We start from the raw sequence: 26,401 nt of genomic DNA, 5'->3' as shown, positions 1-26,401 counted from the left end.
CGGCAGTGACCACACCTGTATATAGCACTGAGTAGTAATCTGTACAGATCAGTTGCAGTGTGAGCCACGTTGAGTAAACACCTATTGTACCGTTCTCCGCAGTCTGTGTCTTATTATACACGGACGCAACAAAAGGCACTATATAAATGCAAGTTGTTGTTGTCATTGGTGTTGTAAGAGTAACTTAAATAGACGAGAGGGTATTTTTTTGTAGAATTGGTAAATTATATGATTTTGCACATTTTGGAATCTTGCACACCAGTGCTGCTTTTTTTCAAACCGTGCTATTTAATGTTGGGGTGTCTTGATTAAACAGGTATATTTGTGAGATATGAAAATAGGTTACATTTTTAAATCAAAAACATTGCCATCTTTTTCTACTTTCGTTTCCAGCATTTGCAGTGTTTCTTTTTTTGTGTACATAAAAATGACAACGACTTCAAAAATAATTCATTTGTTAAGCATTTTGGGATGACCTGAGGACAGAGTAAGGCGCTATAATAAAGGTGAGTTGGTCCTTTATTGCTAGTTTTCACCTTCTGGCGAGTCCAAAACTGGACAAGTGCAAAGAGTTAGAACACGGCTTGAATCTTGAGAGTTTGCTTTGGTGCTAATGAAAATCCTTAAGACCCTTAAACAATTACTAACAAGATAATACTCGACAAGCCGCTGGTCAGTCAATATCTGGGAAGAGATTAATATCTCAGGTTTAATTCTTCCTAAGAACAGGAGGAGGCCATTCTGCCCTTGGAGCCTGTTCCGCCATTCAGTTATTTCATGGCTTATCTGTATTTTAATTCCCTTAATACCCTGGCCTAACAAAAATCTATTGGAACAAATAATGCTTGCAGACAAAAGTGGAAGAGAATGGACTTTTTATTTTAAAATAAAGCAAACTCTGATTGCCTAAAGAGATTTCCTCTGGGTCCAACCCCCCACGATTTGCCCTTTTTCCAATGACTTGACAATCGCCAGGTCTGCCCCTCCTCACAGCGATGTGACCCTCCTCTCAAACAGAGTGGCTCCTTCCCTTCCTCCCCGGCGTGGTGCTAGGCCCGGTTGCTATGCTGGGGCAGCAGTAACCAAGGCAAGTCCGCGGAGCCGGCCTACTCCCCCCCCAAAGCTTTGAAAAGGGCGCGCAAACCGGGGCCTGCCTCTCGGGCTGGTGGCTGGCCGGGCCGGCGGGAGAGCAGCGAGAGAGCAGGAATCCGCCGCACCGGGGACTGGGGCCTACCGTGCCCAGCCAATGGGACTTCCCACAACAAACACCAGGTGCTTTATTTTATAACCTCGCGGAATTTATTCATTCTCTGGGCGGTCTTTAACTTTATAAATTCTCGTCCACGTTAGACAAGTCAAAATAGCCCAACGAGGCAGTTGTAAATGTGCTTTAAAAAATATATATTTTCTTGGTGTTTGTATATATTTTTCAATGCTTCACAAATTGGGGTTATTTTCTCAATTTGGGGGAACTCAGCAGTGCTTTGCCATTTGTTATAGTGACCGTTTTCAAGCACATGTTGTTTAAAATGCTAGAAACCTAGTATTAGGAATGGATTGCAGCTTGTGTGCCAGTAGCCAGCTCTCTTCTCAGGTGGTTGGGTTTCTTTTAAACAAAAAAAATCCAGCTGAGATTTACAGTAGTAATTAGATTACTTTGACTAACTATTGATGCCATATGATTTAGGGTTGTGGGGCAGGGGTGGTGGTTATGGTCAGTGGTTAGGATTAGGGTCTGCAACCAACAACAGCTTGCATTTATATAGCGCCTTTAACATAGTAAAATGTCCCAAGCAATGTTCCCTCTAATTTTTTTTCCTGCGTGATCTCTTTTTAACTGGCCCATTCAAATTTTCGCGCATGCATGTAAAAGCCGGTGAGCGGCCTCTGTGGGGCCGTCGCGCAGCTTAGCGGCAATGTTGAGCCCAAGGCTCGCAAACAAAATTAGGACAGTAGGTTTTAAGGAGCATCTTAAAGGGGAAGAGTGAGGCGGAGAGGTTTAGTGAGGGAATTCCAAAGCTTAGGGCTTATTCGGCTGAAGGCACAGCTGCCAGTGGTGGAGCGACTAAAATCGGGGATGCGCAAGAAGCCAGAATTGGGGGAGCGCAGAGAATGAGCTTTCAACAATGTCTTTGTCACTAGATGCGTTCTTTAAAAAAAAATGGATTTGCTTTTAGTTATTTGATGTGTGCTGGGGTTTTCCACTACATAATGTTAAGTGTACTGAAGAGGACGAGGGTTTAAGGGCTGGGAGACATCCATGGAAGAGGTTTCAGTTCTTTCTGTCTGCAAGCATGACCCTCAGCTTGTTGCTTGCCACTTTAATTCTCCATCCCACTCGCACAATGACCTCTGTTCTTAGCCTTCTACACTGTTCCAGTGAAGCTCCGTGTACAAGGAACAGCACCTCTTTCTACTAGGCACTTTGCAGTCGTCTGGCCAAAATATTGACTTCTAACAACTTCAGAGGAGATTTACGAGGATGTTGCCAGGACTGGAGAATTTTAGCTAGGAGGAAAGATTGGATAGGCTGGGGTTGTTTTCTTTAGAACAGAGGTGGCTGAGGGGAGACTTAATTGAGGTGTATAAAATTATGAGGGGCCTAGACAGTGAATATTTCCCTTTGCAGAGAGGTCGATAACCCGATAGCTTAGATTTAAAGTAATTGGTAGAAGAATTCGAGGGGAGTTGAGGAGAACTTTTTTCACCCAGCGGGCGATGGGATCTGGAACTCGATGCTTGAAAGGGTGGTAGAGGCAGAAACCCTCATCACATTTTAAAAAGTGCTTCGACACGCACTTGAAGTGCCGTAACCTGCAAGGTTACAGACTGGAAAGTGGGATGAGGCTGGATAGCTCTTTTCCGGCCGGCACAGACACGATGGGCCAAATGGCCTCCTGTACCGTAAATTTCAATGATTCAGACCTTACCCAAAGCTCCCATTTTATCTCTGACAATGGAAGCTTGTAAAGTATGACGAGTATTAGTGCTTCTGTGGCGAAGGAGCGGGTTGGTGCTTGGGATGGGGATTCCCCCATCAGTACACCATAGAGTCATAACGGCACAAAAGGAGGCCATTTGGCCCATCGAGTCCGTGCCGGCTCTCTGTGGAGCAATCTAGTCAGTCCCATTCCCCCGTTCTATCCCCGTAGCCCTGCAAGTTTATTTCCCTTGAGTGCCTATCCAGTCTCCCCTTGAAAACACTGAGTGTGTCCGCTTCCACCACTTCCGTCGGCAGCGAGTTCCAGGTCCTCGTCACTCGTTGCGTAATTTTTTTTCCCCTTATTCCTCCCCCCCCCCCCCCCCCCCCCCGTATCTCTTGCCTAAAACTTTAAATCTGTGCCCCCTAGTCCTTGTACCATCAACTAGTGGGAACAGCCTTTTCCCCGTCTAGCCTATCCAAACCCGTCATAATCTTGTACACCCCTCAAATCACCCCTCAACCTCCTTTGCTCTAATGAAAACAAACCCAACTTCTCCAACCTGTCCTTGTAGCTAAGATCCCCCATCCCTGGAAGCATTCTCCTCTGCACCCTCTCAAGGGCCTTCACGTCCTTCCTAAAGTGTGGTGACCAGAACTGGACGCAATACTCCAGTTGTGGCCTAACCAGTGCTTTATAAATGTTCAGCATAACTTATCTACTTTTGTACTCAATACCTCTATTTATGAAGCCCAAGATCCCATATGCTTTGCTAACCACTCTCTCAATATGTCCTGCCACCTTCAGGGACCTATGCACATTAACTCCCAGGTCCCTCTGTCCCTGTACACTCTTTAAAACTGTGCCATTAAGTGTATATTGCCTCTCCCTGTTCCTTCTGCCAAAATGCATCACCTCACACTTCTCTGTATTAAATTCCATCTGCCACTTGTCTGCCCATTCTGCTAACCTTTCTATGTCCTGTTGCAGTCGATTGGTATCATCCTCACTGTTTGCCACACCCCCCAGTTTGGTGTCATCGGCAAATTTAGAAATTCTACTCTGCATTCCAATATCCAGGTCATATATCCAAAAAGCAGTGGCCCCAGCACCGACCTTTGGGGAACACCACTGTCTACCATCCTCCAGTCTGAAAAACAGCCATTTACTACAACTCGCTGTTTTCTGTCCTTCAGCCAATTCCTTATCCAAGCTATCACTGACCCACCTATTCCATGAGCCTCAATTTTGTTAACCAGCCTTCTATGTGGTACTTTGTCAAACGCCTTCTGAAAATCCATGTAGACAACATCCATTGCATTAATTTCATCAATCCTCTCTGTTACTTCATCAAAAAATTCAATGAGATTAGTCAAACACGATCTGCCTTTCTACCATGTGCTGACTTGCCTTTTCCTTCCATCAGACTCCTGGGCCACTGGAGCCAGCTCGCTTTACCAGGTTTTCATGCTCCCCTTCACTTGGCTAACGTGCTTTAACTATTCACACATTCGCTGGGACTGGTATATATCTTTTAAGTCTCTAATGTCTCTCATCATGCCTCCTTTTGTTTGTGCTTTTATCACTTCTGCAGAGTTAACCTTGTCCTGTTCTCCACCTAATCACTTTGCAGCTCATTCTTTTTCTTGTGTATGTGTTCTCCCTCCCCCATTTCCCTCGCTCTTTCTTTTTATAAAATATTGAACTGTAATATCTTCCATAATAATAAAAACAGAAAATGCTGGAAATATTCAGCAGGTCAGGCAGCATTGGTGGAGAGAGAGAAACAGATAATGTTTCAGGTCGATGACCTCGTAGAATATCATAGGATGGTATCACGGAAGAAGGCCATTCGGCCCGTTGAGCCTGTGCCGGCTCTCTGCAAGAGCACTTCAGCTAGTCCCACTCCCCCGCCCTTTCCCCGTAGCCCTGCAAATTTCTTTCCTTCAGATACTTATCCAACTCCCTTTTGAAAGCCGTGATTGAATCTGCTCCAGCACCCTTTCAGGCAGTGCATTCCAAATCAAATCAAATTTTATTTGCCATATGTATTACTACAATGGAATGTTTTTACTCCCCGATCACACTTCCACAACAGGCTGTGGGAGCTCACAGAGACACGTCGCTATTCTACAGCGCCATGTTCAGTAAAAGTCAATTCAATTGCGTCCAATGGCAGTGGGAACGCGATGTCCATCAGCCGCTCCGTCTCCGCGGACTCCTCCTCCCTGTTGCCGGCTCCACAATATGGTGTCCTTCTTCTCACGCTCACCGTCTGGCCTCAGGTCTCCATGCCCGGCTCTCCCTCCTTCCCCTCGAACTGCGAGCTTCCCGCACTGTCGCCGGTTCCAGAGCTAAACCTCTCGCTGTGTAAAAAGCTTTTTCTTATGTCGCCTTTGGTTCTTTTGCCAATCACCTTAAATCTGTGTCCTCCAGTTCTTGACCCTTCTGCCAATGGGAACAGTTTCTCTCTATCTACTCTGTCCAGACTCCTCATGATTTTGAACACCTCTATCAAATCGCCTCTCAATCTTCTCTGCTCCAAGGAGAACAACCCCAGCTTCTCCAGCCTATCAATGTAACTGAAGTCCCTCATCCCTGGACCTTTCATCAGTACTGGAAAAAGTTAGAGATGGTAACAGGTTTTAAACAAGTACAGCGGCTGGAAGAGCGGGGAGGGGAGGAAGGAACAAAAGGAACAGTCTGTGATAGGATGGAAGGCAGGAGAGATTAATTTTTCTGGGTTGCTTGCAGAAGATTAATCTTTAATTCCTGGAACATTGACAACCCTAGTTATGCCTGAAATGTTAACTTGTCATGTCTGTCCACAGATGCTGTGCATGACTGGCTGAGTCTGTTCAGCAATAATGTTTTGCTCCGAGGAAGACATTCCATTGCCTTGGACAGTAGGCAGGGCAGGTAAGTTGTTTAAACAATAGCTTGAGCTAGCATGAGTAGGACTGCTGTGTGGAGAATCGCCATTTAAATACAATATTATTACCCTTTAATATTGGGAGCAGGGACTGAAGGAGAGGGTGAGTTTCCATTTGAGTATCACATGTGGAGTGAGAATGTGCTATGTTCCTTCAGTGCTACAATACTTAAAATGGCTCTGCCTCACAATTTCAGCCCTGGCTCCTGCTGCTGATTTTAAGTTTTAAGTGTGAATTCTAAAGTTGGGAGTTTTTTTTTAACTGCGCTATCAAGTCATCAGACCAAATGTGCTCCCAATGTCACTCATCTGTAACAACAACAACTTGTATTTATATAGCGCCTTTAACGTAAAACGTCCCAAGGCGCTGCACAGGAGTATTGTAAGACAAACAATTTGTCACCGAGCCACATAAGAAGAAATTGGGGCAGGTGACCAATAGCTTGGTCAAAGAGGTAGGTTTTAAGGAGCGTCTTAAAGGAGGAAATAGAGGTAGCGAACGGAGAGGTTTAGGCAGGGAATTTCAAAGCTTAGGGCCCAGGCAACAGAAGGCACGGCCAGCAATGGTTGAGTGATTATCATCAGGGATGCTCAAGAAGGCAGAATTAGAGGAGCGCAGATATCTCAAGGGGTGGCTGTAGGGCTGGAGGAGATTACAGAGATAGGAAGGGGCGAGGCCATGGAGGGATTTAAAAAAAATTAAAAAAAAAATTATTCATTGATGGGATGTGGGCATCGCTGGCTAGGCCTGCATTTAGTGCCCATCCCTAATTGCCCTTGAGAAGATGGTGGTGAGCCGCTGCAGTCCATATGGTGTAGGTACACCCACAATGCTGTTAGGAAGGGAGTTCCAGGATTTTGGCCCAGCGACAGTGAAGGAACGGCGATACAGGTCCAAGTCAGGATGGTGTGTGGCTTGGAGGGGAACTTGTAGGTGGTGATGTTCCCATGCGTCTGCTGCCCTTGTCCTTCTCAAGATTCAAGATCATTTTATTGCCATATGTAACTAGTACAATGGAATGCTTACTCCCTACTCACTCCCACAATACAAGCAAATAAATATAAAAGTAAAAACAAGTATTTAAAAAAAACAATAAGCAAATAAGCAGAAAGTATAGCAATAACAGTCCAAGTTGCAGGATATGATGAATAGTGCAAAAAAGCCTCAATTACCACTGGAAATAATAGTAATGTAATATGATAAATATATGGTAATATAAATATAATATATATATTTACATAAACATATAACCATAATATGTGGGGCAGTGCGGTTAGCAGCTCAGTGTGGCGCACTGCCTGTGGATAGAAACTGTTCTTAAACCTGCTGGTCCTGGTTCGGATGCTGCGGTACCGACGTCCGGACCGCAGGAGGGAGAACAGTTTGTGCCCAGGGTGATTGGGGTCCTGGATGATGGAGCAGGCCTTGTTCTGGCACCTGGTCTGGAAGATCTCCTCGATGGATGGAAGTGCACACCCGATGATCTTTTCTGCCGTATTCACCACTCTCTGGATGGCTTTCTTGTTCTGTGCAGTGGTGTTACCATACCACACATTGACACCACTCGTCAGGACACTCTCTATGGTGCCGCGGTAAAAGTTCACAAGCCACTGTGTGCTTATGCCGCATTTCCTCAGGCACCGTAGAGGGTAGAGGCGCTGGTGTGCCTTCTTCAGCATAGCCTCAGTATTATGGTTCCAGGCCAGGTCATCAGAGATCTGCAGTCCCAGGAATCGGAAGCAACTGACGACTTCCACTGGTGTCCCGTCTATGCTGATGGGGCGATGGTTCCCTCGGTGGCTTCTGAAGTCCACGATGAGCTCCTTAGTCTTGCCAACGTTCAGGGCAAGGTTGTTGTCATTGCACCATCTCATCAGCTGGACTATCTCATCTCTGTACTCCGTCTCGTCATCGCTGCTTATCAGGCCAATTACTGTGGTGTCATCGGCAAACTTGATACATAGATACATAGATACATAGAAGATAGGAGCAGGAGTAGGCCATTCGGCCCTTCGTGCCTGCTCCGCCATTCGATGAGATCATGGCTGATCCTTTAATTCAGTATCCCGTCCCCGCCTTCTCTCCGTAACCCTTAACCCCTTTTGCCCGTAGAAATATATCTAATTCCCTCTTAAATATATTTAATGAGCTGGCGTACACTGCCCTCTGTGGCAATGAGTTCCACAGGTTCACCACTCTCTGAGTGAAGAAATTCCCCCTCATCTCTGTCCTAAATGGTTTAGCCCTTATCCTTAAATTATGTCCTCTAGTTCTGTTCTCACCCGCCAAGGGAAACATTCCTTCTGCATCCAGTCTGTCTAGACCTGTCAGAATTTTATACACTTCTATGAGGTCCCCTCTCAATCTTCTAAACTCCAGTGTGTACATCCCTAAACTACATAGTCTCTCCTCATAGGTCATTCCCGCCATTCCTGGTATCAGCCTGGTGAATCGCCGCTGCACCCCCTCCATGGCAAGAACATCCTTCCTCAGATGAGGCGACCAAAACTGTACACAGTACTCGAGGTGTGGTCTCACCAGTGCCCTGTACAGCTGCAGCAAGGTATCCCTGTTCCTGTATTCTAACCCTTTTGCTATGAAGGCCAGCATACCGTTTGCCTTCTTGACCGCCTGTTGCACCTGCATGCTCGCCTTCAGTGACTGGTGTACAAGAACACCCAGGTCTCTCTGTACTTCCCCCTCTCCCAATCTATTGCCATTTAAATAATAATTTGCCCTCCCGTTCCTGCACCCAAGGTGGATAACTTCGCACTTGTCCACATTATAGTGCATCTGCCATTTATCCGCCCAATCGCCCAGTCTGTCCAAATCGCTCTGGAGCTTCCTGGTCTCTTCCTCTGAGCCCACCCCCCCTCCTAGTTTAGTGTCGTCTGCAAATTTGGAAATGCTGCATCCGACTCCCTGATCCAGGTCATTAATGTAAATTGTGAACAGCTGGGGGCCCAGGACAGATCCCTGTGGTACCCCACTTGTTACTGCCTGCCATTCAGAAAATGAGCCGTTTATTCCAACTCTCTGTTTTCTATCTGACAGCCAGTTCCCTATCCACGCCAAAACTTTCCCCTTTATCCCATGAGCCTCAATTTTCCATGCTAATCTTTTATGTGGGACCTTATCGAAGGCCTTTTGGAAGTCCAGGTACACCACATCTACTGGCTCTCCCCCATCTATTCTACCAGTTACTCCCTCAAAAAATTCCAATAGATTAGTCAAGCACGATTTACCCTTTGTAAATCCATGTTGATAATCCGGTTGTTGCTGTGTATGGCTGTACAGTCATGTGTAAACAGAGAGTACAGCCAAGGACTGAGGCAGCAGCCTTGTGGCGCTCCGGTGTTGAGGACCAGAGTGGATGAGTTGTTGTTCCCTATTTTCACCACTTTGAGGCCTACTAGTCAGGAAATCCAGAATCCAATTGCAGATGGGGGTGCCCAGGCCTAGGTCCCTCAGTTTCAGGACCAGCTTGGAGGGAATAATAGTATTAAATGCAGAGCTGTAGTCAATGAACAACAGTCTGACGTAAGTGTCCCTCCTGTCTAGGTGTTCCAGGGCGGTGTGTAGTGTTAGGGAGATGGCATCGTCTACAGACCTGTTCGCCCTATATGCGAACTGGAACGGGTCCAAGGAATCGGATATGATGCTGCTTATGTGTGTCATGACCAGCTTTTCCAGGCACTTCATGGCTATAGATGTTAGAGCCACGGGACGATAGTCATTGAGGCCTGTTACCTTGGTCTTCTTAGGTAACGGCACAATGGTTGTCTCCTTGAAGCACACTGGTACAACAGACTGCTGCAATGAGATGTTAAAAATGTCCATGAACACAGGAGCCAGCTGGTCTGCGCAGGTCTTGAAGACACGGGGTGAAACCCCGTCTGGGCCGGCTGCCTTCTGTGCTTTCACCCTCCTGAAGGTTCTCCGGACCTCGGATTCAGTCAGCTGTAATGTGTAATCCTCTGGGTGGCTGGGGGTTTTGATGGCTGGCTCAGTGTTCTCCCTCTCAAAGCGAGCATAAAAAGTATTCAGTTCGTCTGGTAGGGAGGGATCAGTGTTGGTGACTCCCGCTGAGCTCCCCTTGTAGTTGATGATGGCCCTTAGTCCCTGCCGCATGCGTCTGGCGTTGGAGCCCCTGCCGTACTGAGACTCTAGTTTGTTCTTATGGTCTCTTTTTGCTGTTTTGATAGCCTTTCTGAGGTCATACTTGGCCTTCTTGTAGAGTTCGGTGTCCCCTGATTTGAAAGCGGTACGCCGTTCTCTTAGTTGCGGATGTCTGAGTTCATCCATGGTTTGCAGTTAGGAAATAAACGGACAGTCTTGGTAGGAATGCATTCATCCACCAGTCTGTTAATGTATCCAGTAACGTGGCCTGCGTACACATCCAGGTCTGGGTTCTTGAAAACACTCCAGTCCGTTATTTCCAGCCCGCCCTGCAGTTGTAGTTCTATGTCCACTGTCCAGCTTCGCACCGTTTTTACTGTTGTGGGTGTGCTCTTTAACTTCTGTTCGTAAACAGGAAGTAGGAGTACGGAAATGTGGTCTGATTTGCCGAAGCCCGGCCGAGCAATGGCACGGTCGGCGTGCTTTATTGTTGTATAGCAGTGATCTAGAGTTTTTCCATTTCTTGTCGGACAGGAGATGTGTTGAAAGTATTTCGGCAATACTTTCTTTAAACTACAATGGTTGAAGTCTCCCGCAATGATAGGAACTGCCTCGGGATACCGGTTCTGAAGTTTACTGACCTCACTGTAAAGTTCACTCAGTGCAGCGTTTGCATCAGCTTGTGGCTGAATGTAGACTGCTGCCATGAGAATAGCAGAGATTTCCCTTGGTAAATAAAAAGGGTGACACTTAATTGTTAGTAGTTCTAAATTAGGTGAACAGTGTTGTGAAAGTACCTGGACATCTGTACACCAGTTGTTGTTGATCAGGCAGCAGACACCCCCACCTCTGTTCTTCCCCGTTGAATCAGCTGTTCTGTCGGCCCAAAACAGAAGGAATCACTGGGGCTGCACCGCCTCGTCAGGTATCATGGAGGTTAGCCACGACTCTGTTAGGAACATAGCACAGCACTCCCTAATGTCCCGCTGTGAGGCGATACGGCAATTCAACTCGTCAATCTTATTTGCCAGAGATTGAACATTGGCAAGGAGAATGCTGGGCAAAGCTGGTTTCCACCCCCGTCTGCGTGATCTAACTAGCAGGCCTGCCCGCAACCCCTGCCTGTGGGCTCGTCTGCACCTACTCCCCGGGGCCTGATGGTTCTGGTCGAGGGGTGGACTCCCCTGCCCCCGCTGCTCTCCATTGTCCCTCAGTACCTCCACAGGTAAGTCTTTTGTTAAGTTTCTTGTTGTGATGTCTGTATTTCCGTAAAAATCCACTGGGATGTTCCGTAATTCCAAGAGTGGCGACTATATATAATAACCACTTTCGCGCTCAGGATACACATAATAATAAATAAAAAGCAACAGCGAACCTGCGGGAGACGAGGCGGTCGAGCGGCGGCGATGATAAAAGCGGTGGCGAGGCAGATAGGCCCAGAGCAGCGACGGCAGCAGCAGCGGTCCCGTGGTAGACGAGGCGGCGGCTGTGAGGCAGGTATGCCTATATTCGAGGCAGGTAGGCCCAGAGGCGAGGCAGGTAGGTCTAGAGACGAGGCAGGTAGGTCTAGAGACGAGGCAGGTAAGCCCAGAGGCTGTGAGGCAGGTATGCCTATATTCGAGGCGGGTAGGCCCAGAGGCGAGGCGGGTAGGCCCAGAGGCGAGGCGGGTAGGCCCAGAGGCGAGGCGGGTAGGCCCAGAGGCGAGGTAAGTAGACCTCCAAAAGCGGCGGCAGCAGCAACGGACCCGCGGGAAACCAGGCGGCCGAACGACGGCGGTGAGATAGTTAAGCCCAGATGCAAGGTAGGTAGTCCCTAAAGCGGCGGCAGCAGCAACGAACCCGCGGGAAACGAGGCGGCCGAACGGCAACAGAAAGGCAGGTAAGCCCAGAGTGGTAGAGGTCGTGGGTTTGGAAGGTGCTGTTGAAGGAGCTTTGGCGAGTTGCTGCAGTGCATCTTGTAGATGGTACACACTGCAGCCACAGTGCGCCGGTGGTGGAGGGAGTGAATGTTGAAGGTGGTGGATGGAGTGCCAATCAAGTGGGCTGCTTTCTCCTGGATGGTGTCGAGCTTCGAGTGTTGTTGGAGCTGCACTCATCCAGGCAAGTGGAGAGTATTCCATCACACTCCTGACTTGTGCCTTGTAGATGGTGGAAAGGCTTTGGGGAGTCAGGAGGTGAGATACTCGCCGCAGAATTCCCAGCCTCTGGCCTGCTCTTGTAGCCACAGTATTTATATGGCTGGTCCAGTTCAGTTTCTGATCAATGGTAACCCCCAGGATGTTGATAGTGGGGGATTCGGCGATGGTAATGCCATTGAATGTCATGGGGAGATGGTAAGAGTCTCGCTTGTTGGAGATGGTCATTGCCTGGCACTTGTGTGGTGCGAATGTTACTTGCCACTTGTCAGCCCAAGTCTGAATGTTGTCCAGGTCTTGCTGCATATGGACACAGACTGCGTCAGTATCTGACGAGTCTCGAATGGTGCTGAACAGTGTGCAATCATCAGCGAACATCCCCACTTTTGACCTTATGATGGAGGGAAGGTCATTGATGAAAGAGCTGAAGATGGTTGGGCCTGCCCTGAGGAACTCCTGCAGTGATGTCATGTGATTGAGATGAATGACCTCCGACAACCACAGCCAACTTCCTTTGTGCTAGGTATGATTCTAACCAATGGAGAGTTTTCCCCTTGATTCCCATTGACTTCAGTTTTGCTAGGGCTCCTTGATGCCACACTCGATCAAATGCTGCCTTGATGTCAAGGGCAGTCACTCTCTCCTCACCTCTTGAGTTCAGCTCTTTTGTCCATGTTTGGACCAAGGCTGTAATGAGGTCAGGAGCTGAGTGGCCCTGGCGGAACCCAAACTGGGCGTCAGTTAGCAGGTTATTGCTGAGTAAGTGCCGCTTGATAGCACTGTCGATAACACCTTCCATCACTTTGCTGATGATTGAGAGTAGACTGATGGGACGGTAATTGGCCGGGTCGGATTTGTCCTGCTTTTTGTGGACAGGACATACTTGGGCAATTTGAAAACAAGGATGAGAATTTTAAAATTGAGGCATTGCTTAACCAGGAGCCAGTGTAGGTCAGCGAGCACAGGGGTGATGGGTGAACGGGACTTGGTGTGAGTTAGGACACGGGCAGCCGAGTTTTAGATGACCTCAAGTTTACATATGGTAGAATGTGGGCAGCCAGCCAGGAGTGCGTTGGAACAGTCAAGTCGAGAAGTAATAGGCATTGATGAGGGTTTCAACAGCGGATGAGCGGAGGCAAGGGCGGAGATGGGCGATGTCACGGAGGTGGAAATAGGCAGTCTTTGTTATGCTGTGGATATGTGGTCGGAAGCTCATTTCGGGGTCAAATATGACACCAAGGTTGCGAACAGTGGTTCAGACTCAGACAGATGTTAGGGATGGAGTCAGTGGCTAGGGAACAGAGTTTGGCTTCGGTCTTCCCAATATTTAATTGGAGAAAATTTCTGCTCATCCAGAACTGGATGTCTGACAAGCAGTCTGACAATTTAGAAACCGTGGAGGGGTCGAGAGAAGTGGTGGGGAGGTAGAGACCGTGGAGGGGTTGAGAGAAGTGGTGGTGAGGTAGAGCTGGGTGTCGTCAGCGTACATGTGGAAACTGATGATGTGTTTCGGATGATGTCGCGAAAGGGGCAGCATGTAGATGAGAATTAGGAGGGGGCCAAGGATAGATCTTTGGGGGACACCTGAGGTAACTATGCGGGAGTGGGAAGAGAAGCTGTTGCAGGTGATTCTCTGGCTACTATTAGATAGCTAAGAACGGAACCAGGTGAGTGCAGTCCCACCCAGCTAGACGCCGGTGGAGAGGTGTTGAAGGATGGAGTGGTCAACCGTGTTAAAGGCTGCAGACAAATCAAGAAGGACGAGGAGGGATAGTTTACCTTTGTCACAGTCACAAAGGATGTCATTTGTGACATTGATGAGCGCTGTTTCGGTACTGTGGCAGGGGCGGAAACCTGATTGGAGGGATTCAAACATGGAGTTCCAGGAAAGATGGGCGTGGATTTGGAAGGCAAAAACCCGTTCAAGGACTTGAGAGGAAAGGGAGGTTGGAGATGGGGCGGTAGTTTGCAAGGACGGAGGGGTCAACGGTTGGTTTTTTGAGGAGAGGGGTGATGACGGCAGAGTTAAGGACATCTCCTCTGGGCTGGAAAGAAACTTGCAGTGGGGGCGGGTGGATCCAGTCGTCGTGGTCCATGTTGGTACAAACGACATAGATAGGACTAGGAAGCCGGTTCTGTTAAAGGAGTATGAGCAGCTAGGGGTCAAATTTAAAAAAACAGAACCTCAAGGGTCTGGATTATTACCTGAGCCACGAGCGAATTTGGCTAGGACAAATAAAATAAGAGAGTTAAATGCGTGGCTCAAAGACTGGTGTGGGAGAAATGGGTTTTGCTTCCTGGGACACTGGCACCAGTACTGGGGCAGGAGAGAGCTGTTCCGTTGGGACGGGCTTCACTTGGCCAGTGCTGGGACTAGAGTCCTGGCGGATCATATAACTAGGGCTGTAGAGAGGGCTTTAAACTAACTAGTGGGGGGGAGGTTCCTAGAGAGCAAATAATAAAAATGACAACAGAGAAGGTCATAGACTTAGGTAGCAGTGGGGAAATTAAAAACCAGAGCGTGTCAGGAAGGGGCAGAAGGTATGGAGTAAAAGGTAAAGTAATAAAAAGGGCAAAAGCAGGAACTAAGTGTCACAAAACACATTTGAAAGTTCTCTATCTGAATGCACGTAGCATTCGTAACAAAATAGACGAGTTAATGGCACAAATAGCTACATATGGGTATGATCTTGTGGCCATTACAGAAACATGGCTGCAGGGTGACAATGCCTGGGAATTAAACATACAGGTAGACTACCCTTTATCCGGACTTCCGAAAACCGAAACCCTCTAAAAACCAAAGGTTTTTTCGTTCAGCGTAAGTCGTGCGTACGAACGAAAAAACCTTCGGTTTTTAGAGGGTTCCGGTTTCGGAAGTTCGGATAAAGGGTAAGTCGTGCGCATGACCCCCCGCCGGCCCCGACAACCGCCGACCCCGCCAGCCCCGACAACCGCCGACCCCCCCCCCCCCGCAGACCCCGACAACCGCCGACCCCCCCGCAGACCCCGACAACCGCCGACCCCCCTGCCGACCCCGACAACCGCCGACCCCCCCGCAGACCCCGCCGGCCCCGACAACCGCCGACCCCCCCGCTTCAGAAAGAGCATGAAAATAACACGGGAGCCACAATATCCTAACGTCTCAGTGGACTTACCGATTCATATTTAGAGAAAGAAAGCCAGTGTTGTGACCTTAAGGCTGATGAGCAATTGAACTCACCCAATGGACCCCCGCCGACCCCGACTGACTTACGCTGAGCGTCAGCGTAAGTCGTGCGCGCGGACCCCCGCCGACCCACCTTCCGAAATCCGAAATTCTCCTTTATCCGAAACTCGGCTGGTCCCGACGTTTTCGGATAAAGGATAGTCTACCTGTACCAGGTTATTTAACGACCAGGAAGGAAGGGGAGGTGGGGTGGCTATGTTAATAAAGGAAGGAATCACTGTAATACAGAGAAATGATATTGGGTCAAAAGATCAGGATAATGAAACAGTTTGGGTGGAGATAAGGAATAATAAGGGGGAAAAAAATACTAGTGGGCGTAGTCTATAGGCCTCCGAACAGTTGCAACTCGGTTGGACGGAGTATCAATCAGGAAATAGTTGAGGCTTGTAATAAGGGAACATCTATAATTATGGGGGATTTTAACTGTCATATTAATTGGACAAATCAAATTGGGCAGGGCTGCCTTGAGGATGAGTTCATTGAGTGTATTAGGGATGGGTTTCTTGAGCAGTATGTAACTGAACCGACCAGGGGGCAAGCAACCTTAGATCTAGTCCTGTATAACGAGACAGGATTAATTAAAAATGTCCGAGTAAAGGATCCCCTTGGGAATGAGTGACCATAACATGGTTGAATTCCATATTTAATTAGAGGGTGAGGAGGTTGGATCTCAAACAAGCGTGCTAAGCTTGAATAAAGGAGACTATGAAGGTATGAGAGCGGAATTGAGTAAAGTGGATTGGGAAAATAGATTAAAGGATAAGACGATACATGATCAGTGGTGTACATTTAAGGAGTTATTTTACAACTTCCAAAAAATATATATTCCACTGAGAAGAAAAGGGTGTAAAAGAAAAGACAGCCATCCGTGGCTAAGTAAAGAAATTAAGGATAGTATTCGACTAAAAGCAAGGGCGTATAAGGTAGCCAAATCTAGTGGGAGGATAGAGGATTGGGAAAACTTTAAAAGACAGCAAAAAATAACAAAAACATTGATTAAGAAAGGGAAGATAGATTATGAAAGTAAATTAGCAAAAAATATAAAAACAGATAGTAAGAGTTTTTATAGTTATATCAAAAGAAAAAGGGTGGCTAAAGTAAATGTTGGTCCCTTAGTGGATGAGACCGGGAAATTAATGGTGGGAAATATAGAGATGGCAAAAACACTGAATGAATATTTTGTATCAGTCTTTACAGTAGAGGACACCAAGAATATCCCAACACTGGACAAGCGGGGGGCTATAGGGGGGGAGGAGATAAACACGATCAAAATCACTAAGGAAGTGGTACTCGGTAAAATAATAGGACTCGAGGCGGATAAATCACCTGGACCTGATGGCTTACATCCTAGTGTCTTGAGGGAAGTGGCGGTAGGGATTGTGGATGCATTGGTAATAATCTTCCAAAACTCCCTGGACTCAGCAAAGGTCCCGGCAGACTGGAAAACTGCTAATGTAACACCCTTATTTAAAAAGGGCAGTCAACAGAAGGCTGGAAACTATAGACTGGTTAGCCTAACATCTGTGGTAGGTAAAATTTTGGAGTCCATTATTAAGGAGACAGTAACAGGACATTTGGATAATCATAATTTAATAGGACAAAGTCAGCATGGTTTTATGAAGGGGAAGTCATGTTTGACAAATTTGCTGGAGTTCTTTGAAGAAGTAACATATAGGGTGGATAAAGGTGAACCAGTGGACGTAGTGTATTTAGACTTCCAAAAGGCATTTGACAAGGTGCCACACAAAAGATTATTGCTTAAGATAAAAAATCACGGGATTGGGGGTAATATTCTGGCATGGATAGAAGATTGGCTATCTTAACAGAAGGCAGAGAGTTGGGATAAATGGTTCATTCTCAGACTGGCAATCAGTAACCAATGGTGTTCCGCAGGGGTCAGTGCTGGGTCCCCAACTCTTTACAATCTATATTAACGATTTGGAGGAGGGGACCGAGTGTAACATATCAAAGTTTGCAGATGATACTAAGACGGGAGGGAAAGTAGTGAGTGAGGAGGACATAAAAAACCTGCAAGGGGACATAGACAGGCTAAGTAAGTGGGCAGAGATTTGGCAGATGGAATACAATACTGGAAAGTGTGAGGTTATGCACTTTGGCAGGAAAAATCGTAGAGCAAGTTATTATCTTAATGGCAAGAAACTGGAAAGTACTGAAGTACAAAGGGATCTGGGGGTCCTGGTGCACGCAACTCAAAAGGTTAGTATGCAGGTGCAGCAAGTGATTAAGAAGGCCAATGGAATGTTGGCTTTCATTGCTAGGGGGATAGAATATAAAAATAGGGAGGTATTGCTTCAGTTGTACAAGGTATTGGTGAGACCGCACCTGGAATACTGCATACAGTTTTGGTGTCCATACTTAAGAAAAGACATACTTGCTCTCGAGTCAGTACAAAGAAGGTTCACTCGGTTAATCCCGGGATGAGGGGATGGACATATGAGGAGAGGTTGAGTAGATTGGGACTCTACTCATTGGAGTTCAGAAGAATGAGAGGCGATCTTATTGAAACATATAAGATTGTGAAGGGGTTGGATCGGGTGGATGCGGGGAGGATGTTCCCGATGATGGGTGAAACTAGAACTAGGGGGCATAGTCTTAGAATAAGGGGCTGCTCTTTCAAAACTGAGATGAGGAGGAACTACATCACTCAGAGGGTGGTAGGTCCATGGAATATGCTGCCCCAAAAAGCTGTCGAAGCTACATCATTACATAAATTTAAAACAGAAATAGACAGTTTCCTAGAAGAAAAGGGAATTAAGGGTTACGGGGAGCGGGCAGGAATTTGGACATGAGTCTAGGTTCGGATCGGTCATGGCCCTGTGGGTAGCGGAGCGGGCCCAGGGGCCGTGTAGCCTGATCCTGCTCCTGTTTCGTGTGTCTAATCCTGTTCGATTCAGGAGATAGTCCTGTGTTAGTGGATTGGCGGTTAGGATCAGATCAGCCATGATCTTATTGAATGGCGGAGCAGGCTCGAGGGGCCGATTGGCCTACTCCTGCTCCTATTTCTTATGTACTTGAGAGAGAACCATTAACAATGTCAGCTAACATGGGAGCCAGAAAAGGAAGTTGGGTGGTCAGCAGTTTAGTGGGAATAGGATCGAGGGAACAAGAAGTGGATCTCGTGGACAAGATAAGCACGGAGAGGTCATGAGAGGAGATCGGAGAGAAACTGTAGAAAGATGCGAGTTCAGGGCGAGGGCAGGGGGGAACGTTGGAGGTTTGGCCCAGTGGGCTGGGGAAAGAAGGGAAGTGGCAGAGGCAGCTGATCGGATGGTCTCAATCTTAGAGTCAAAGAAGTCCATCAGCTCCTCACACTTGTTGGAGGTGAGGTTGGAGGAGACAGGGGAGAGGGGTTTAAGAAGACGGTTAGCAGTAGAGAATAGAAGCTGGGGTTTATCTTTGCATTCCAGAATGATTCTGGAATAGTGAGCAGTTTTGGCAGACGAGAGCCGTACTCGATGATGCTTTCCAATCTGGCGGTGAATGGCTAGACCAATTGTCTGCCATATCAGTTCAAGTCTGCGTGTCTTGGACTTAAGGGAGCGAAGATGATCTGTGACTTAATTTACTAGTGCTTTTAAAATATACATTTGTAGATAAATTCTGTCCTCAGCCTCTTGCACTGTTCCAACGAAGCTCAGCGTAAGCTCGAGGATTAGGCACGTTACAGCCTCTTTCGATTAGGCACGTTACAGCCTTCTGGACTCAACGTCGAGTTCAACAATTTCAGACAATAACCTCGGCCCTATCTTTTCACGTGGCAGCTGTTGATGTTTCTACCATTCCCATTTACACCTCTTCTAGACTTGCCTTTTGTTTCTTTTCTTGTGCCATTACCATCTCCTTTTGCTTTGTACTATCATCCCTTTTGTCATTTAATCACTCCTGCCTATCACAGACCTTCTCTTTCGCTCTTTCCTCCCCTTTTCCTGCCCCTGCACTTACTTAAAATCTGTTACGTCTCTAACTTTTTCCAGTTCTGATGAGAGGTCATCAACCTGAAACGTTAACTTCTCTCCACAGAAGCAGCCTGACCTGCTGAGTATTTCCAGCATTTTCTGTTTCTATTCTAGATAAAGGCTGATATGCATTTTAAATCACCTACAAAATAAACTACTCAAGCTGACAAAAGATTTCATCAGTATCCCACATCAGTATGGAGTACTCTTTTTAAAACTGCCCCCCTTCCCCCCAATTCAAATTACAAATCCTGTACAGACTAAGAATGATCATTACACTACATTCTTAGGGTGGAAGATGCCTGTGTGTGAATTCTTTTAACGTGGGGTGGCCGTTGCACACCAGCTACCACACGGGCTTGACAGAGCAAGGTCTTGGTCCAATGGCAGGGGAATCCAAGACAATTGGAGGCCAGGCTCTGCTACAACGACCTAACACACACACACACAAACATACTGCTACTGTCCTCCTCCTTCCTTCCCGCAGGTCCTCTCTGCCTGGGTTTCGTAGGATGCATTGTCATTATCACAGTGCTGTTTGTGGGAGCTTGCTGTGCACAAATTGGCTGCTGTGTTTCCTGCATTGCAACAGTGATTACACTTTTTTTTTAAAGTACTTCTGTGGTAAACCACTGTTATTGTATATTGTTACCTCTGGGTGGCGCTGTGTACCAAGGCATGCCTCAGCTGACTCCGCCCACATGACCAGGTATAAAGGTGGGGGTTTCGCCGACTCACTTCCTTCTTGGAACCAGCCACCCACGAGAGGCATGCTCTGTTCTCTAGTTAATAAAAGCCTTTTCATCACCTTCCTGATTCATCGTCTTTTATGGAGTAATTGATAAGCGTATCAATTTTATTAACTAGAAGTAAAATGGCGACACCTGAACAGCAACAACAGCAGGCGTTGCTGCGAGCCCTCAGACCGGCATGCCTGGACCTCGACCCTCAAGCAGCGGGTTCATCAACCAATTTCGAACACTGGCTGAGCTGCTTTGAATCCTTCCTAGGAGCCTCCGCCGTGACATCGGAGGAGAACAAACTAAAAGTTTTGACCGCCCAGGTGAGCCCTCAAGTATATACGCTCATCCGGGACGCTACTACGTACACGGCGGCCCTCGAACTACTAAAAGGGCAATACACGCGCCGAGTGAACACGATTTACGCCAGACACCTCTTGGGATCCCGCAGGCAGCAACCGGGGGAATCGGTAGAGGCATTTTTACGGGCGTTACAGACACTCTGCAGAGACTGCGACTGTAAGGAGGTAACGGCTGCGGGGCACGCGGAGGGACTTACTTGTGATGCCTTCGTCAGGGGCCTCCAGTCCGACTACTCCCGGCAGAGACTGCTCGAAAGCAAGGAGCTCGACCTGAAGATGGCCGTAGCCCTTGCGCTCTCGCTAGATGCGGCCCACCGAAACCTCGAAGCATACTCACGTAACGGCGCCGCGCCATGGCCATCGCGACCGTGGGACATGGGACCGCTGCCCCCGGCACCAACTGCTGCAGCGATGTCCCGAAATCAACTGGGACAGCCGCCCCCGGTAAGAACCGCAGCGATGCCCCGTAACCAGGCCCAAAAATGCTATTTCTGTGGCCAGTTAAAACACCCTAGAGCGCACTGCCCGGCTAAGACCGCTACCTGCTCGGGCTGCGGGAAGAAAGGCCATTACGCCAATGCCTGCAGGGGGAAACCAGCGAACGCCAGCAGCGCCGCGTGCGAACCATGGGGGCAGCCATCTTATCCGCCATTTTGTGCACCTCCGGCCGCATGGCCGCCGCCATTTTATTCGCCGCACTCAACCGCCACTTCGTCTCCGGACTCGACCACCGTCTCGTCGGACAACCATACCGACTCACTAAGCCATACACTGGCCTCCGTTACGCTGGATCAAGCCCTCCCTCATCATCTATCCAGCTCCATGATGGATATCACGGTAAACGGCCGCGCCACCACTTGCCTAATCGACAGCGGGAGCACAGAGAGTTTTATTCACCCAGACACGGTACGTAGCCACTCCCTCACGGTCCTGCCGACGCGCCATCGGATTTCTATGGCGTCCAAGTCCCATTCAATGGACGTCGGCGGCTACTGTGTGGTGACCCTTTCGGTTGGGGGCACAGAATATAAAAATTTTAAACTTCTAGTCCTGCCCCGTCTCTGCGCTGCCGTGCTGCTAGGGTTGGATTTTCAGTGCCACCTTAAAAGTGTCACATTAGCATACGGTGGACCCCTCCCCCCACTCACAGTCTGCAACCAACACCTTTTAAATCGCCCGCCGCAAACCACCTGCAGCCTTTCCACACTAAAAGTCCCCCCCCTCCCTTGTTCGCTAACCTCACCCACGACTGTAAACCCATCGCTACCAAGAGCAGGCGGTACAGCGCCGGGGACAGAGCTTTCATTAGCTCTGAGGTGGAGCGGCTCTTGAAGGAGGGCATTATCGAAGGGAGCACTAGCCCCTGGCGAGCCCAGGTTGTAGTCGTTAAAACCACTGATAAACGCCGCCTGGTCATTGACTACAGCCAAACCATAAACCGGTACACTCAGCTGGACGCATACCCCCTTCCTCGCATATCTGATATGGTCAACCAGATTGCGCAATACAAAGTATTCTCCACCATTGACCTTAAGTCAGCATACCACCAGCTCCCCATCCGCCATGAGGACCGCCAGTATACTGCCTTCGAGGCGAACGGCCGCCTCTACCACTTCCTTAGGGTTCCCTTCGGCGTCACCAACGGGGTTTCGGTCTTCCAAAGGGAGATGGACCGGATGGTTGACGAGAACGCGCTGCAGGCCACCTTTCCCTATCTGGATAACGTCACCATCTGTGGCCACGACCAGCAGGACCATGACGTTAATCTAGAAAAATTCCTCCGTACGGCCCAACGGCTGAACCTAACGTACAATAAAGAGAAATGTATGTTTCGCACCAAACGCCTCGCCATTCTCGGCTGCGTGGTGGAGAACGGAGTCATCGGGCCCGACCCGGACAGAATGCGCCCCCTAATGGAGCTACCCCTCCCCCACTGCCAAAAAGCACTGAAGAGATGCCTGGGGTTTTTCTCCTACTATGCCCAGTGGGTTCCCCACTATGCAGACAAAGCTAGACCCCTCATCAAATCCACCTCCTTCCCCCTGACACCAGAGGCGTGTGCAGCCTTCACTCTTATCAAGAGCGATATCGCGAAGGCCACAATGCACGCAGTGGATGAGTCGATCCCCTTCCAAGTGGAGAGCGATGCATCCGACTTCGCCCTAGCTGCGACCCTTAACCAGGCGGGCAGACCCGTGGCCTTTTTCTCAAGGACCCTCCAGGGCCCCGAGACCCGACACTCCTCTGTCGAAAAGGAGGCCCAGGCTATTGTGGAAGCGGTGCGTCACTGGAGGCATTACCTGGCCGGAAAACGGTTTACCCTGCTCACTGACCAGCGTTCAGTAGCTTTTATGTTTAATAATAAGCAGAGGGGCAAAATCAAGAACGACAAGATCTTGAGGTGGAGAATCGAACTCTCCACCTACAATTATGATATCTTGTACCGGCCCGGGAAACTAAATGAGCCCCCAGACGCCCTATCACGTGGTGCATGCGCCAACGCGCAGGTTGATAGACTGCAGACCCTCCACAATGACCTCTGCCACCCGGGGGTCACCAGGTTCTTCCATTTCATCAAATCCCGTAACCTGCCCTACTCCATCGAGGAGGTCAGGACCATGACCAGGAACTGCCAAATCTGTGCCGAGTGCAAACCGCACTTTTATAGGCCGGACAGAGCAAGCCTGATCAAGGCCACTCGCCCCTTCGAGCGCCTGAGCGTCGATTTTAAAGGGCCCCTCCCCTCCTCTGACCGCAATGTGTACTTCCTCAACATAATTGATGAGTACTCCCGTTTCCCGTTTGCCATCCCTTGCCCAGACATGACCAGTACCACGGTCATCAAATGTCTGAATGACCTCTTCGCCTTGTTCGGGTTCCCTAGCTATATACATAGCGACAGGGGCTCATCTTTCATGAGCGACGAACTTCGGCAGTACCTGCTAGCGAGAGGTGTTGCTACGAGCAGAACCACCAGCTACAACCCCCGGGGGAACGGCCAGGTGGAAAGAGAGAACGCGACGGTTTGGAAGGCCGTCCTCTTAGCCTTAAAATCTAAGGGCCTTCCGACCTCTCGCTGGCAGGAGGTCCTCCCTGCGGCGCTCCACTCCATCCGGTCACTGCTTTGTACTGCCACTAATGCCACCCCTCATGAGCAAATGTTCGTTTTCCCCAGGAAGTTCACATCGGGAACCTCGCTACCGGCATGGCTGACTTCTCCTGGGCCCGTCCTACTGCGGAGGCACGTAAGGACCCATAAAACGGACCCCCTGGTCGAGAGGGTGCACCTCCTACACGCCAACCCCCAGTATGCCTGGGTGACATACCCAGACGGGCGGGAGGACACGGTCTCCATACGAGATCTCGCACCCTCGGGTACCCCTGAACTACCACCGTTATCCCCCACCACCCCTCCCAATCCAACCCCTGTAGACGACATGCCGGAGCCCCAGGACCCTTCGTTGACCACCCAGACACCAGATCCGACGTTGGATGCTGCAACACCGCCGCCGCCACCACGACGATCAGGACGTCAGACAAGGCCTCCTGATAGACTTAACTACACGAACTTGTAGTACCCTTCACCCCGCCGGACTTAATTTTAAACAAGGGGTGAATGTGGTAAACCACTGTTATTGTATATTGTTACCTCTGGGTGGCGCTGTGTACCAAGGCATGCCTCAGCTGACTCCGCCCACATGACCAGGTATAAAGGTGGGGGTTTCGCCGACTCACTTCCTTCTTGGAACCAGCCACCCACGAGAGGCATGCTCTGTTCTCTAGTTAATAAAAGCCTTTTCATCACCTTCCTGATTCATCGTCTTTTATGGAGTAATTGATAAGCGTATCAACTTCATTGGCTGTAAAGTGCTTTGGAACGCCCTGAGGTCGTGAAAGGCGCTATACAAATACAAATATTTCTTTATAACAACAGAAAATGCTGGAAAAACTCAGCAGGCCAGACAACATCCGTGGAGAGAGAAATAGAGTCAAGACAAAGGGTTTCGACCTGAAACATTGACTCTGTTTCTCTCTCCACAGATGTTGCCTGGCTTGCTGAGTTTTTCCAGCATTTTCTGTTGTTATTTCGGATTTCCAGCAACTGCAGTATTTTGCTATCGTACAAATATTTATTTCCCTATTGTCACCTCCCTCTCTCTCTCCCAGCCCTGCTGTCTGCCGGTTGCCTTGGAAATTGCAACAATGACTACACTCAAAAGTACTTAATTGGCTGTAAAGCGCTCTGGGATGTCGTGAAAGGTGTTGTATGCAAGTCTTTCTTTCTTAAGGAAGAACAAACTTGCATTCATATAACACATTATCGCATTCTTGGATCTCAAAATGCTTCACAACCAATGAATCACTAAGTGTAGCCATTGTTATGTAGGTAAACGTTTGGGCTGGTTGCATTCTACTGTACTGAGTTTACTGGTTTATTTTACAATAAACAGAATAAATTAAGGCTTTGTGACAACCCAAAGCTTCTGGGGCCTAAAGAAGTCCATTAATCATACGTCACTTTGACTACATCTGGTGCACTGGGCCTGATCTTCACACACACACAGTTTTCACAGGTTGGACCTTCTACCTGTGTTTCTGGAGCAGCTAGGGAGGAGGGAGGACAGAGACCTGAAATGGGTGTCCATGAGACTTCAGATATCTCCTCTTAGGCAGATATACTATAAAACGAGACTTCAGATATAATATAAAATTGAAAACGTCCCACAATAGATAAAAGTTGCATTTTTTCCCTTTTGTGTTAAAATGTTACTGACCAAGTACAAACCCTTTCAGGCGACGGTTTATCTAGACCTGTGAATATAAGAGCGAGAGACCAAATGGCAACATGTTAATCCAATCGATCTGGGAGGGAGAATCGTATGCCTGACTTGGCCAATTAAACTGTATTAATAACTTCTTTGATTTCCTTGCAGTTGATAAAATGGATTTGCTGCAGCAACAAATATCTATGCTGTGCCGTGCTCACCCTGAAGGCTTTCCATTATCTCAGCTGTCCAGCCTCTACCTGCAGATGTACAAGAGATCATTGCAGCTGTCAGATTATGGGTTTCACTCTCTATCAAGCATGGTGGAGCAAATGAAGGATGTGGTCAGCCTGCATAATGACGGACAAAAGTTAATTATTAATCCAGCAGGTGGGGCAGGATCAGCAGAGAACAGCTGTCCGTCCAACGGCATGTTGGAAAAGTTGCCCCTGGTCAATCTATCTCAAATCCAAATGCGGGCTCCTGATCTGCATCAGGGTAAGAAACAAAACTGTTTATTTAGAAACAACAATAAGCCCAGGCTACAAATGTTAGTAATAAAAACAGAAACTGCTGGAGATACTCAGCAGGTCAGGCAGCATCTGTGAAGAGAGAAACAGTTAACGTTTCAGGTCGATGATCTTTCGCCAGAAATGTTAATATGTGGATTTGAGTATGTGAGATCCTGATCTTTGCCTTGCTATTAGGAAAGTGTGGAATAGGGGTGCTGCTTCCACCATAAGAAAGGAAAATTGGGAAGGCAGGTTGATGCAAGCTGGGATGACCAGATGTATCTTACCTTCCTTCTTTGACAATAATGGTACCTGGGGGAAGTATGAGGAGGGCAAAAAATGATAAGGGCATTAGGATGGGTAAATACATTAGTGGAAATGTTTTAATTGCCTTTTCCATCTCCAGATAGTACTGACCCGATCAAAGTATTTCCCTTTCCTCCAGCGATAGTTTGGCAGTGACTAAATCCTGGTGGAAAACTGGATAAATGCATAATTATTGCATAGCAAATTAGTCCACCAACAATCTGTTCCTCCAGGCTAATCCATTTATCAAATCTTCTTGTGGCTGTGCAACGAGGATGGTAGAGTTTACAGGTTTCCTCGATGGCTCAGTAAATCTCCCTAATAAGTAGCTCAGCCGTGGCTCAGTGGGCAGCACTCTCACCTCTGAGTCAGATTGTTGTGGGTTCAAGTCCCACTCCGGAGAC

The 26,401-nt window shown here is 48.2% G+C and overlaps 1 protein-coding gene across 4 annotated transcripts in view; it reads left to right on the top strand.

Moving 5' to 3' along the window:
* The first annotated feature begins 989 nt into the window (after positions 1-989).
* LOC147102975 (uncharacterized) overlaps positions 990-26,401 on the top strand; it is a 164,691-nt gene continuing 139,279 nt past the window's right edge. For 2 of the 4 annotated variants that reach the window (XM_085963979.1, XM_085963977.1), the window contains exons 1-3: positions 999-1,272; positions 5,753-5,840; positions 25,348-25,677. In XM_085963979.1, coding sequence (XP_085820105.1) covers positions 5,789-5,840; positions 25,348-25,677 — 382 coding nt within the window. In that variant the 5' untranslated portion in view covers positions 999-1,272; positions 5,753-5,788. Of the gene's footprint in view, positions 1,273-5,752; positions 5,841-25,347; positions 25,678-26,401 lie in introns of all 4 variants that reach the window. The other 2 variants (XM_085963981.1, XM_085963978.1) reach the window with 2 other exon arrangements.

This window comes from Somniosus microcephalus, chromosome 21 (genome assembly GCF_052327205.1).
Source record: "Somniosus microcephalus isolate GS21.2 chromosome 21, FLI_Smic_1.0, whole genome shotgun sequence".
Taxonomy (NCBI): domain Eukaryota; kingdom Metazoa; phylum Chordata; class Chondrichthyes; order Squaliformes; family Somniosidae; genus Somniosus; species Somniosus microcephalus.
This window is presented reverse-complemented; position numbering and strand designations above follow the sequence as displayed.